Below are 13,884 nucleotides of genomic sequence, written 5' to 3'. Positions count from 1 at the left end.
TGCACATTTTCCCTTTTTTTTCTGATTTATTCATAAAAAAATGTCATTTTTATTTATAATAATAAGATCCACATGATTACACTTACATTTAAAATGGATCCTTACTCCATTAACAACTTCGTATCGTCCATGATGTGAGTCCATGATGTGACAATTTTTTTATGGACGGAAGGAGTATATGTTTTAAATGTATTATGTAGTACTATATATATATATTAATAATAACCAGGGGGCTTAGCCCACTGGCCACCGGGTCCTCACTTAAGTGAAGTGACCCGGGTTCGATCCCTCTTGGGAACGAATTGGTGATTGGAGATATAAGGTGGAGTTTGGTGAATGGAGAGATAAGGTGGTTCTTGGAGTGGATGGGGAACTAACTACTAACATCTAACATGACTTTGACCGATCAAAAAAAAAAAAAAAAAAAAAATATATATATATATATATATATTAATAATAAATAATACAATTTCATGTGCGCCTATATTATGTTAATTTAATTATGACAAAAATTAAATAGTACATTCATGACGCATAATATATTAAATTAAATGAGAAATTATTTACTTAGATTGGTAGAGCGCATTGCGTAATTAATTCATTAAATTTATGGATAATATTAGGTAAGTCGGCCACATATTTGGACAAGCTACCGGCCAATTAAATTTATAATTAATGAATCTCGTGAAAATTCCAAAAAGTTTAACTTTATTTATTTTTTATTAGGTCCAAAGTTTCTCTATTATATGGCGCAGAAGCATCTAGAAATGTGAATTTTTATTATTAATTTCTCATTATTTCTCAAGTTGTCAACTTTTGGACATCGCTAAGTTATGTTTGGAGCTTATTAAAAATTAATCACCCATTTTAGGTAAGTTCGCAGAAAACATTCATGTGATTGTGATTTCTGGTACGAAATTTTTTGTTACATGTTTTTTCTTTTTCATTCATATCTCTATAATTTATTCTCAATCTCAAAGGGTCCGATCGATAGAAATTTATATAAATATCGAAGTTTTCAAATCTAATCTATTTTTAATTTATCGGATATTATTATACTTGATATTTTCGACCTCTCAGTGTGGATTGGTTCATTATGATATGACTATTAATTTTTAATCTATAGAGAAGAAATCAAGATTTCTATATCCTGAAATACTTTATTTTCTATACTTACTTTTGCGGGTGAGTAAAATGATGGCTTTCTACTCTAGTTGATATTACTCCCTCCGTCCGCCAAGATTATGTCACTTTCATGTACAAATTGTACATGAAAGTGACATAATCTTGGCGGACGGAGGGAGTATTAATTATGAATGTTTATTGATATCATCATCTCTAATAAACAATACTCATGCTGGCATGTGTTTCTTCTTTTATTCTTGTTCTACCTTTTTCAGAACTGTAATAATTCTTACACTATATCTGTTTCTTCAACTGTTCATAACTATATTTTATTTTGTACTATTCCTAATTTCCAACTTTTTATAATTATTTATCTCCATCACCATGCTTTTCCCCCCTATCCCTATTTATTTACCCCCTCCCTTTTTATAATTAAATTCTCTGGTCAAATATTTTTTTTTGTATGTAACTCGTATGTCAGTTTTGTATATGAGAAGTATTATTTTGCTTCAAGTTATTGTATAATATGAAAATGATAAATAACTTGTAGACCAAATCAATTTAAACAGATTTGTTTATGAATTATAGCCCAAATTTTGAGTCTATCTTGGCTTTTAACTCAAATTTAAAAATATTACTCCCTAGTCGATCCCATTACAAATATCATACTTTTCATAATGAGATGTTCTATTACAAATGTCTCATTCTTTTTTTTGACAACATATTCTTTCTCTATATCTAATATTTAAACAATTTCCACTAATCCACTTTATCCACTAATTACACATTTTGTAATCTATGTGTCCAAAAGTAATGATACATTTATAATAGAACGGAGGAATTATAATTATAATATGTGCCTATCTCCATTATTCACTTTAACAGTCCTGAGTCATACTTTTTTGACAATTTAAGTGAGTTATCATAATTAGTTTTTTTTAATAAATTACATAAATAAATAAAGAAAATTTAAAGACTACGCGATGACTTGAACTCAGCACCTCAAGTTTTGGACATTAATTTCTTATTGCTAGGCCAACACATGCGCACATCATTAATTTTTCTTCATTGTTAATTTCATTGTTCGAGTTATAATTTTCAGACAATTTAAAAGAGTTATCATTAGTTTTTCAGCAATTAAAAGAGCATTTCAGATCATTTGTAAGCTTGGTTTTGATGTCGTAATTTTAATGGATCGAAAATTTTAACTTTGATTATTAACTAAATAAATGAAAAATAAATTCATTCTTTATTTATAATATTTTTAAATTCGAAGTAAAATCATTATACGATCAAATTCGAACTATAATTTAAAAATAACCCTAAATATATTTCCTCATAAAGGAAAAAAATCATTTTAAGTATGCATGGAAGCATTTTTTAATTTCTTTTTTTCCTTTTGTGAAATTCTTGTGTGTTAAAAAGTGGTAGGGCCTATCTAGAGTCCCACATTATTCTGTTTTATTGCTTTGAGATACGAATGAATTTGTCTACTCAACCACCTTTTATATGAGTTTATCAATCACAGTTTTTTTTCCCACTAAAAGTCTTGCTGAAGAATTATTCTCTTAACTTTGAACGAAGAATTTGATCTTCGTGTTTGGTTTAATCCGCAGATAATTCACGACCCTCTTCACCAAAATAGAAAAAGATCCGATCTTTACAATTACATCTCAAATCCCATTAAAAAAATTTCGAATAAATTCTTGGCTTTTGACTAAGGAATTATTCCGACCGCCATTGCCGGAGAGTAAAGCTTTTCCGATACACAGATGTCTCCTCCGACATACTTCCCTCTCCGGTGGGAGAGCACCGGCGATCAGTGGTGGTACGCGTCTCCGATCGACTGGGCCGCCGCCAACGGCCACTACGACTTAGTCCGCGAGCTCCTCCGGCTCGACGGCAACCACCTCATAAAGCTGACCTCCCTCCGCCGCATACGGCGGCTGGAGACGGTGTGGGACGACGAGGAGCAGTTCCACGACGTCGCCCGGTGCCGCTCCGAGGTGGCGAGGAGGCTGCTGACGGAGTGCGAGATCAAGAAGGGCAGGAACTCCCTCATCGGCGGCGGCTACGGCGGCTGGCTCCTCTACACGGCCGCCTCCGCCGGCGACGCGGGCTTCGTGCGGGAGCTGCTGGAGAGGGACCCGCTCCTCGTGTTCGGCGAGGGCGAGTACGGCGTCACGGATATCCTCTACGCCGCCGCGAGGAGCAAGAGCGAGGACGTTTTCAAGATGGTGCTCGATTTCGCCGCCGCGCCGCGGTTCGCCGGCGCCGGGGAGGACCAGGGCGGGGAGATCCCTGCGGCTTACAGGCTGGAGATTATGAACAGAGCGATCCACGCCGCCGCGAGAGGCGGCAATCTCCGGCTGTTGAAGCAGCTCCTCCGTGATTGCTCCGACGATGCTTTGGCTTATAGGGATGTTCAGGGAGCTACCGTTTTGCACGCCGCCGCAGCCCGAGGCCAGGTCCAGGTAAATAGTACTATAACACAAATTCTTTTATTTAATTAACATATTATTATTTGTTAGTCTATGCTTCATTCCAAAATGCAAAGTTACATTAAACTACTTTGGACTAATCGCGCTTAAGTGCACCATTTTTTTTTTCTTTTATCAAATTATAATCTTACACACAAAATAAAAATTAGCCTCCAAATATATAAAAATTTAATTATTTTGATTTTTACACTATTGTCAATTTTCGACGAAATAATCTCATTGTGGCAAGTCTGAAAGTGGTGAACTAATATCATTGCGGCCCACTGAAGCAATGTTGGATATCCAATTATATTGTTTAGTACATCGATCTTTTTAAGATATGTAGACGTTTCGAGTCAATTGATAATTTTAAAAAAAAGATCAGAATAATTGAAAATTCGTATACTCAAAGGCACAAGTTTAAATTCATGTGCAACATCAAAATTAAGTGAAAAAATTTGCATATTTAGACGTAATTTCCTATTATGTTATGATAGTACAGTGATAGAAATAAGAAATCAAAATGCATATGTAGATGTCTTGATTTTGTTCATGAGAATTCAAGGAAGCAAGATCATTGATGATAGCGCTTCAACTTTCAAGATTAAAACTAGAGCAACAAAAATCATTTCTAATAGTACTAGTATCATAGAACTAAAATCTCTTATTTTAGCTACATATATAGTTGTCAATGCATTCATTATGTTACATGAAAATTCTGATCAAAATTTTCTTAACTTCTCACTCATGACCTGCATTCCTCTGCTGCACTATTTTAACACTTTGTTGTTAATGATGCATCAATCTTGTTCAGGTTGTGAGAGATCTGGCTTCATCTTCGAGTCTAGTCGAAGCCATGGACAATCAAGGCAACACGGCCTTGCACGTGGCAGCTCAACGCGGCCATCTAGCCGTGGTTGAAGCCCTCATCCTAGCCTCACCTTCATCCATCACTGCCACAAACAGCAGTGGAGAGACATTCCTCCACGCAGTCGTTGCCGGCTTCCAAACCCCCGGTTTCCGGAGGCTGGACCGGCAGATGGCGCTGATGAAGCACCTCCTCTCGGGGAAGCTCTTCCCCGTGGAGGAGATCATCAACGCCACGAACAGCCAGGGCAGAACCCCTCTACACTTGGCCATTGCAGCCAACACTCACTCCAATCTTGTTGAGCTGCTCATGACTGTGAGGTCCATTGATGTCAACACACGCGACAAGGATGGCGCCACGCCCCTCGATATCCTCAGGCAGCGGCCTCTCTCTGCCTCCTCGGAGCTGCTCACCCGACACCTCATCTCAGCCGGAGGGATCTTCACCTCCCAAGACTACTCGGCTAGGAGGGTGATCGCGTCCCACATCAAGAGGCAGAGCATGGGGAGCAGCCCGGGGACGTCTTTCCGGATCAGCGATGTTGAGATCTTCTTGTACAGCGGCTTGGAGAATGCCTCGGATCATAGCTCGTGCTCGCCTGAGGTGGAGGCGCCACCTAGTGGTAGTAAGGCTGCTGCAGCTGCTGCTGCTCCGGTGAGCTCTGCAGCGCAGCGCCTCAAACGCCTCCTGCATTGGCCTAAGATGAGGAGCAAGAAGCTGGTGCAGGAAGAGGGGGTTCCCCTGCCTCTGCGGCAGAGATTCTCGAAGCCGGCTTCTTCGTTGTCGAGCAATAAACGGGCTCTCTCCGTGCGGAGCAGCCCGGCTGCTGCGAAGAAGAAGCTGGCTTCGGGGGTGGTGCACGGAGTGATGCAGGGGGTTCCCGCGGGGTCACATAGGTCGCGTTCAAGTTCGTTCTCGAAGCTGTCCTTCTCTTCGCATAGCTCGTTGGATGCTTCTCATCAGATCGAGCACGAGGCCTCGAAGGCGTCGTGCTCGAATGATGAGGGGCCGAGGAGACCGTCCACGGCCCAGAGGCATGGTGTGGTGAATAGGAGGATGGTGATGAACCAGTATCTCTGCTTCGGTGGCCCGAGCCAGGGCGTCGAGGCGGCCCCGGAGCCGTACGATCTGTACGAGCGCTCAGTGTTGGCCGCCGCATGACGGCGAGAGAGAATCATGAGGTAGAGAAGTTGGTGATAACTAGTTTTGTACAAATGTTTAAAGTCGAGAGATATGGTTGTTTTTTGAGTTTTTTTCTTTTTAATGAGATGTGTTTTTCAATCTTTTCTTGGATCATCAAATTTCATGGGGTGTTTTGCTGTTGTTCTTGCTCTTAATGATGCATAAAGTGAACGGGAATGTAACAATCTCTCAACCTTTGAAGAAACCCATAGTTTAACAAAAGTTCTATGTGCTGGCCTAGGAGTAGATAATTAATGCCTAAAATCTGCACTTCGGATCCTCTGTCCCCATTACCCTGTCCCACCCATAAAACTATGTCGTTTTGCCCATAATAAGTGCGCCCCTTTTAATTAAACAAAATATGCTGATAATTAATTAAATTATGTGAGTTATCGGCTCGGCTTCAGCAAGCTGTCATCTTCATCTTAATTTCTCCTTTCTCTCTCCTATAGCAGATGCAGATCGAATGTTTCTCTTTTCATTTGAAAACATTTCTCTCTCCACAAAATCGAGAGAATTTCATCTTCCACACGCGATTTGCTTCAATTTTTTCTTCATCCAAAATCAGTCTTCGTCTTGCTTCAATTTTTTCTTCATCTTCACAAACTACCATACTCGATTTTCTCTGCTATTATTCTTCCAACAAGAACCAACTTACTGTGGGGGACATATTCGGTCTTCGGCGCAATCGAATAATTTACATTCAAGAGATAAGTAAGCTTTCTTTTATATTTTTATAGTTATTCGTGGTATTTCAATCAAGTACAATGTCTCTTGAGTTAGTCAGTAACGATTTCTTTTCTGCTGAATGTAACCTGCAAAAATTTGCTTGATTTTGAATGTTTGTTTCTATGTTAAGCTTAATTTGCATAGATTGCTGATGGACTTGAACTATTGTGGCTAATTGCTCAGAAATTAGATCATGAAATCCATTTATTTGCTACTCATTTGTGTTAGTGCTAATCAGAACACTGGTGCAGTGGTGCTTCTATTTCGGAGGGGAAAATGTGACAAATATAAATTATTTCATGTATCTCAATCATTCTTGTAGAGTATGACCAACATTCATTTCATCTGGAATTTTTTTTGTTGTGATTCTGCAGAAGGGGAAAAGGGTTCTTTTTTGAATTAGCTATAGCACCAGCACACTTTGAGGACAGACTCAATGATGCTTGGCTTCAGTTTGCAGAAGGAATGTCGTGTGATCACCCGTAGTCAAAACAAGGCAGTGAACCAGCTGATATGATATCAGTTGCAGGTGGAGGTGGTGCTCAAGTTATTAATGCAAAGCAGGCTCCTAGCACAAATATTAGCTCGTCTTCTCCCGGTCCTATGGCTATGAGTTGGTATACTTGTTCATATGAAGTCCACCGCTACGAGGCTGGGTATATCCAATGGGAATGCTGCAGCAACGGATGGGTTAAGTCCTAATGACCCGATTGTTTCTGCCTCTCGAGAATGGACTTCGCCATTTGAAGAGCTTGAGAAAGCTTATGTACGGGACGTAATATCTCCTGCCGAGTATGAAATTGAATGCCAAAAGTTGATTGCCCATTTCAAAACGTTGTCTTCCACGTTGAAAGACATTGTACCTAGCATTGAGAGGTTCCATGATACTTACAAGATGGATTGTCCTGTAGCCATAAACTGCCTTGTGACATCAGGGGTTCCTGCAACCGTGGAGCACAGGGCGGCTGCTGCGACATCAAATAGCTGCCATTGTGGCCGAGTGTGTACAGAATTTTATTACTGCTATGGGCTCCTTGAAACTAAATATGGTTGCAGTTGATCAGGTCCACCCGTTGTTGTCTGCTTCTCTCAATAAGCTTTCTATATTGCCGCCTGATTTTGAGTGGAAGACCAAGATGAGAGACTGAATTTCCAGGATATCAAAAATGGGTGCTGCAGATTAGCTTACTGAGCAGCAGGCTCGGCAGCTGCACTTGGACCTGGAATCATCTTACAACTCATTCATGGCTGCACTACCAACTGCAGGGACATAGTTGTTTTAGTTTCAATATGTATGTTTGGACTTCATAGTAGAACTTTGGTCGGAGTAAGTATGTATGCCATATTTTCATAATAAAATAAATGAATCTTCAGTGGCTTCCACATAAGAAGTTTTTATAATATGCGTTATAGTGTAGTTTCTTTTATCCAATGACCTTATCACACATAATTATATTTTTATGCTTACACTCGGTATTCACCTTTTATCTCACTGCTATCCAATCAGATACATGCATTAAGTCATAACAGATACCATAATAACTTAATTGAGACTCACATAATTCCAGTTTGTTATTTGAAAGTATTGTCCTCGTTATAAATTGATTGTAAATTCATCAGCGCAAAACAAAAAACTAGGCAACGAAAAAATGGTTATCATTCATTATAAAGCAATAAATTTGAGTAAGTTCCTAAGTAAATTAATACAATCCAGCAATAGTAAACAAATTCTAAGAACTTGTAAGCAATTAATCAACTAAAAGCAATTCCAATACTACATAAATGACAGATTTTGCATCCTTAGTCAAATGTTTGATCCACCATGAGTACATAAACTGCATCTTCGATAAACTAATTTCAAAGTTCTTAATCGGCTTCTCGGTTTGTCGATTTTCGAGTGACTTCATGAGCTCATTTATCGACATTAATGCTTTGTTGCGAGTTATGTGTTTGAAAAGGGCCAAAGCCGAGTGGTTGTTGTGCCTGAAACAAAAACAATGAAATGAGCCACACCAAAAATACTTAGTGTTCTACTCTAAATATGGTGAAACATCAACTAAAGTCCCAAAAAATAACATCTTTCAGTGAAATGCAAGAAGATATCATAAATCGACACTAATGTCGTTATAAAAAAGACATTACCAATAGTAAGCTAGTCATGCTCATTGATGGGGATCCACCAAAATTTTGATGACTTGAACTTGCTGAAAAATCCTGCTATCAATAAATAAAGTATATTAGAGCTACAAATTGATCAAAAATAAGATCAAACAATCTGCTATCAAAATTAAGGAAACCATTATATTTGAGGTAAAAGATACACCACTCGGCCTCAATATTACTAGCATACCATTATATTCCATTCTTACAAGTTACAAAACAACCAATCAAGAAACCACAAATTAGGAGTAAAACAGAGAAGTGTATCACAAGACACCACCAACAATCTTTAAAACATGACAAAATAGGTAGAATAGCAAAATGATATTGTTGTACAGAGGACACTACCAACAATCATCAAAACACTATAGTGGTCAATAACGAAGGACTATGCAAAAAGAGAAAAGGAATAAAGGCCTATGATTCTATTCTAATAATATATATTACAAAAATTAACAAGAAGATTTTAACTCATCATATTAGCATAAACCTGAATTTCATTGACCCCTTGATAAGATACGGAGGGCACATCAGAAACAATGTCATGATTTCCTTGAACACCCTATTCCATAACAACAAATAAAATTAAAACTAAAATATAAATAAATTGACAATGTATCTAGAAAAAATATCAACACATTATAGATGCTAACCTCCAAATTATCAGAGGATAAACGCTGGACTTTTTTTCGCCCCACTTTCTTTTTTCTTGAACCGTTTTCTAAGCCACCTCTAAGTCTTTTCCCGGAAGTTGTCTTGTTTTTAGACTTTATACCTTTGGCTCCACAAGTGTTTCTTTCATTAGTTTGCATTTGAGCCTCATTTAACAACAAACTTGTTCCATCTCCATGTTGATCTAACTCTTGACCTTGAAATCTACTATCCACCATATCAAACATCTTCAAAATACCATCTTTTACAATTCTGTAAGTATCTTCATCCTCAGAAGCTTTTGTAACCAACTGAACATACAACCCACATAATTCTCTATATCGTAGATTTTGAAGCATATTTTTTGGATCCGAGTTGAATTTATTGAGATTCGAATCTCCAATAAATCCAACTTTTGCTTGTCGTGTCCATCTTTTCATGATGTATTCACATGAGATTTTCATAACATTTTTCATGGTGAATACCTTCAAAATATGAGAACACAGAATCCCAGCAAATTCAAACTTTCTGCAACTACAGCTACTTTTTTCACTTGAGGAATCAAATGTAACAATATGGTGATGAATCTTATTGTGTGGGGTAATTTTATATTTCACCACTAACCCATTGTCATCAAAGCATTCCAAACTAGAATCATGAGATTTATACCACTCCTGCTCAAACTTTTTGTATACTTCAGGGGTATAAATACTAGCTGCGTGCTTCAAATACTCAACTGGATTTGGCTAGGGATCCTAAATATGACTTAAATATTTAATAAGTGGGTATTTGTTATAGCTTAAAAAAAATCCAATTACAAAAGCTGCTAGAGCTCTAGTGTTTCATAATTTTTTGTGTGTCACTATGTCCATTCTTATTTTTATTATTTTAAAAATAATTTTTACAAAAATATAATTTATTATACTACTATGAATTATACTTAATTTTGTAATTTGCTCAGTGTGTGATTCTATCGACTTTTAATATGTTTCTTCATCTTCTTTTACTAAGATAACTGAAGTGGTTGACCATTGAGATGTTTATACTCGATTGTTTTAATGAATTGAGATTCAATGTATCATATTTCATATCTAATTTCGTGTATCGCTTTTAATTTTGTTTATGTTCCTATATATTTTTTCTCCAATTTCAATTTTATATGTTTTAGTTTAATTTTATGATTATTAATTAAGGTTTATTTCATCTAATTGGGATATATAATTATTTTTATCATTTAATTTCTCTTTTATTAGCTAATAATAAATTGATAAACTCAAAGTTATGGTATATAATTTTTAAAATTTAACTTTTTAAAATAAATATTGAGTATAATTCATAAATTTTTAATATATTTTATTTTTGTAGAAGATATTATTAAAATAGATATAAGAGTGAGACATAGTGATACACATAAATTAAATTATAGGGCACTGCATCTCATCCATATTTTAATTAATTGAAATTATTTGGGGTAAACTTACCAAATCATTTTGCAAGTTTTCAGTCATTCTTTCACTCAAAAAAAAAAATAAAAAAAATGGACACTATCATTTTTAAAAATTTGGACCTTGATATCGTCAAATAATCCAAATTTTTTGACCAAACTGAGCCTGGTGTAAGATTGACAATTTTAACGAACTTGTGAGTTGTGGCCTATAATATATGGGCTAACCACTTTTCAAATTGGGCTTCGTATCGGCATAAAGTCTAATTAAACTAAGGGTGATTCAAACCCCAATTTTCTCGCTATAGCCCTTACGTAAAAAAATAATAAAAATAATTATAATTATACTCATTTACCCCTATGGCTCCAATAAGTTTATCTAAATAAATTTAATTATAAATTTAGTGAAAAAAATCGATAGAATTATCCCCATCTGTAGTCCCAACTAAATAAATCTAAGAACATCATTCTTGAGGGTGAAGCCGTGAAGCATTGAGAAAAAGCAGAAAACATCATAATTACTTGATCGTTAAGCTTACGCTGCTGCAAAGGTCGTATTTGGTTAAAATTAAGGATCGAAAGGAGAATAGACCTGCGAGATAGAGAGATGACGTGAATGCTGCAATTGAGAAGCTTTGATTGTTGTACTTGGAGTAATTGGTTTTAGGAGCATGTTGTTTGTTTCCTTACATAGAGGGGAGGAATTTATTGAGAAATCCATTCATTGATCCCCTTGTTCAAACACAACAAATACATTCCATGTATTCAAATTCCATGAAATGAATTGGATGGTCAAATTTACATTACGATTATTTATGCTTATTCGTTCTTCAGCCTATTGAAACAGTTCTTAGATTTTTGACTTTGGGTTTATATAGATCTATTTTTTTTTTCATTAGATTCAAAATAGGGATTATGAGTTATTTATCTGCTAATTTATGAATAGGTTATACGTATTTTTCTTTCAAATTTATTTGGATAAACTTATTATTTTTTCTAGAAAATTTAAATATGGGCTATAGAGATAAATTAGTACAACTATAATTATTTTTACTATTTTTTATGAAAGAGGCTATATTTAAAATTACCCTTAAATTAATTAGATCGTACAATGATTAGTATACTAATCATTAAGAATTGGATAAAATAAAAATTAATTTAAAAATATAAATTATGAATCATTTTCAATCTTTAAATCGTGATATTTTGCAATAGATTTATTACTTTGCTGAATGACGTCGTAGTCCTAGATTCGAATCTTAAATTCATCATTTTTCAAAGTGAAATCATTATATTTTATAAAAAAATCATCTTGAAATTCCATTTTATTGAATTCATCATTTTTTTTTCTATGAATTCATCATGTTTTCACAATTCGTAATTTATATTTTAAAATAAATAAAGTCTAATTCTACCCTCGTAGTTAAATAAGCAACTGATTCTTGCTTATGCCAAGTAATAATACATTATAAATTAAAGTAGGATCAATGGTTGCTTTTATCTATTTCTAAAGACAAAAAATAAAAAACATTTATTATAAAAGAAAATTATAAAAACTATCTATTTTGGACTTGAAAGAATAAATTTACCCTTACTTAATTAGATCGTAAACTTTGTCAAAATCGTGAACTTTTCTCGACGCGCTCGACCAATGCAAGTCGATCATTAATGGTAAATGCACTAAAACTTGACATGTTCAATCACTGCGAATTGAGTTTGTCGAGCATTAGTGTATTTATAGTAAATACATTAATGCTCGATATGCTTGACTCTGCGAGTCGAGCATTAATGATAAATATATTAATGTTTGACATGTTCAACCATTATGAGTTGAACAATCGAGCATTAGTGATTGAGCATTTTAATAAAATGCATTAATGTTCGACATATTCGATCATTGCGAATCGAACAGTCGAACATTAGTGGTCAAGTATCAGTGCAAAATACACTAATACTTCATGTAAGGGTAAAAAAGTTCTAAATAAATATAATTTATATATTTTATAAAAAATGAACATTTTTTTAAGTTTTATTTTTTAAAATTAGTGTGGGGAAATAAAAAGAAATATCTCATCCTTAGTTTTGATGATCCCAAAACTCTTAGATTTTATCTTTACTAGACTATAATTCTTTTGAATTCATATGTTGGAGTTCATTTTTCTTGTTTAGACTGAAGTGGCAACAACTGAAGACCGAAGAACTGAAAACTAAAGACCGAAGGTCTGAAGTTACAAAGACTGAACACCAAATACACTGAAAACTAAAGTCCACCTAAAGGAATTGCTGAATTTAATGAAGGACTTGCACTGAAGTACAAGTGTTAGGGAAACACTTAAGTACACATGATTAGGGATGGCAACGGGCCGGATCTGGACCGGGTCTGGCCAACACCAGATCCAGATACGTTTGCATATACCAGATCCAGATCCGGATCTAGATCCGCGGATCTGAAAATTTTGGATCCAGATCCAGATCCGTCAGATCCACGGATCCGCGGGTCCAGATCCATGGATCTAGTGTAAAACAGCGGAAGTTTTATAAACAATTCATAATCATAATCCATAATCATAATTTCCTGCTCTAACTTCATAATCATAATCCAAGAGAAAGAGTAAAACTAGGGGTGGCACGGTACGGTATACCTTATTAAATCGACCATACCTTATACCTTACATTTACCTCCGATATGGAGAAAATTCATACCTTTACCTTACCTTTACATACGGTATACCTTAGTTCGGTATACCTTAAGTACGGTATGGAGAATATACAAAACCTTTACCGTACCTTTATTTCGGTATACCTTACCGAATTTCGGTATACCGCACTTTAACGGTATACCAAAATAATCGGTATTACCGAAATCGAAAAAATTTAATACGGTAAAAAATTGATAACTTATTTATTTAAAACATGTTTAGATAATGAATAATATTTAACAAATATAATAATGACATAATAGTTATATCAAATTGTATAACTCATGGAAGTATATAATTTTATCATATTTATAGTCTCATACTTATTATTAAAATGCATTTATTATAAAAAAGAAAAGGAAAAAGAACCTAAAAAAACCCTTGAAAGCACAAGAAAAGCAGACTAAGGGCCGAGCCTCATTAAAACCCTTTTACTGAAAACCCAGTGGGAAAAACCATAAAAAGGAAAAAGAGTACCCGTCTAACAGACGAAAAAGAACAAAAGGAGAAGAGCGGAAGAGAGAGTTTCAGGAACTCCGGCCTAAC

The 13,884-nt window shown here is 35.5% G+C and overlaps 2 protein-coding genes and 1 pseudogene across 2 annotated transcripts; 2 read left to right on the top strand and 1 right to left on the bottom strand.

Moving 5' to 3' along the window:
- The first annotated feature begins 2,580 nt into the window (after positions 1–2,580).
- Positions 2,581–5,793, top strand: LOC130987414 (uncharacterized). Its single transcript, XM_057910940.1, has 2 exons — positions 2,581–3,599; positions 4,420–5,793. Exons 1-2 carry the CDS (start codon positions 2,898–2,900, stop codon positions 5,632–5,634), a joined length of 1,917 nt encoding a protein of 638 aa, XP_057766923.1. The 5' UTR covers positions 2,581–2,897; the 3' UTR covers positions 5,635–5,793.
- Positions 5,794–5,990: 197 nt separating this feature from the next.
- Positions 5,991–7,772, top strand: LOC130987436 (vacuolar protein sorting-associated protein 28 homolog 2-like; annotated as a pseudogene).
- Positions 7,773–8,019: 247 nt separating this feature from the next.
- Positions 8,020–9,877, bottom strand: LOC130987435 (uncharacterized). Its single transcript, XM_057910976.1, has 4 exons — positions 9,198–9,877; positions 9,035–9,106; positions 8,527–8,598; positions 8,020–8,367 (listed from the first exon to the last, which is right to left on the bottom strand). The coding sequence occupies exons 1-4, from the start codon at positions 9,669–9,671 to the stop codon at positions 8,296–8,298; spliced, it is 690 nt and encodes a 229-aa protein (XP_057766959.1). The 5' UTR covers positions 9,672–9,877; the 3' UTR covers positions 8,020–8,295.
- Between the last annotated feature and the right edge of the window lie 4,007 nt (positions 9,878–13,884).

Source organism: Salvia miltiorrhiza, chromosome 6 (genome assembly GCF_028751815.1).
Source record: "Salvia miltiorrhiza cultivar Shanhuang (shh) chromosome 6, IMPLAD_Smil_shh, whole genome shotgun sequence".
Taxonomy (NCBI): Eukaryota; Viridiplantae; Streptophyta; class Magnoliopsida; order Lamiales; family Lamiaceae; genus Salvia; species Salvia miltiorrhiza.
Note: the sequence above shows the minus strand (reverse complement) of the source record. Positions and strands in the feature narration are given on the sequence as shown.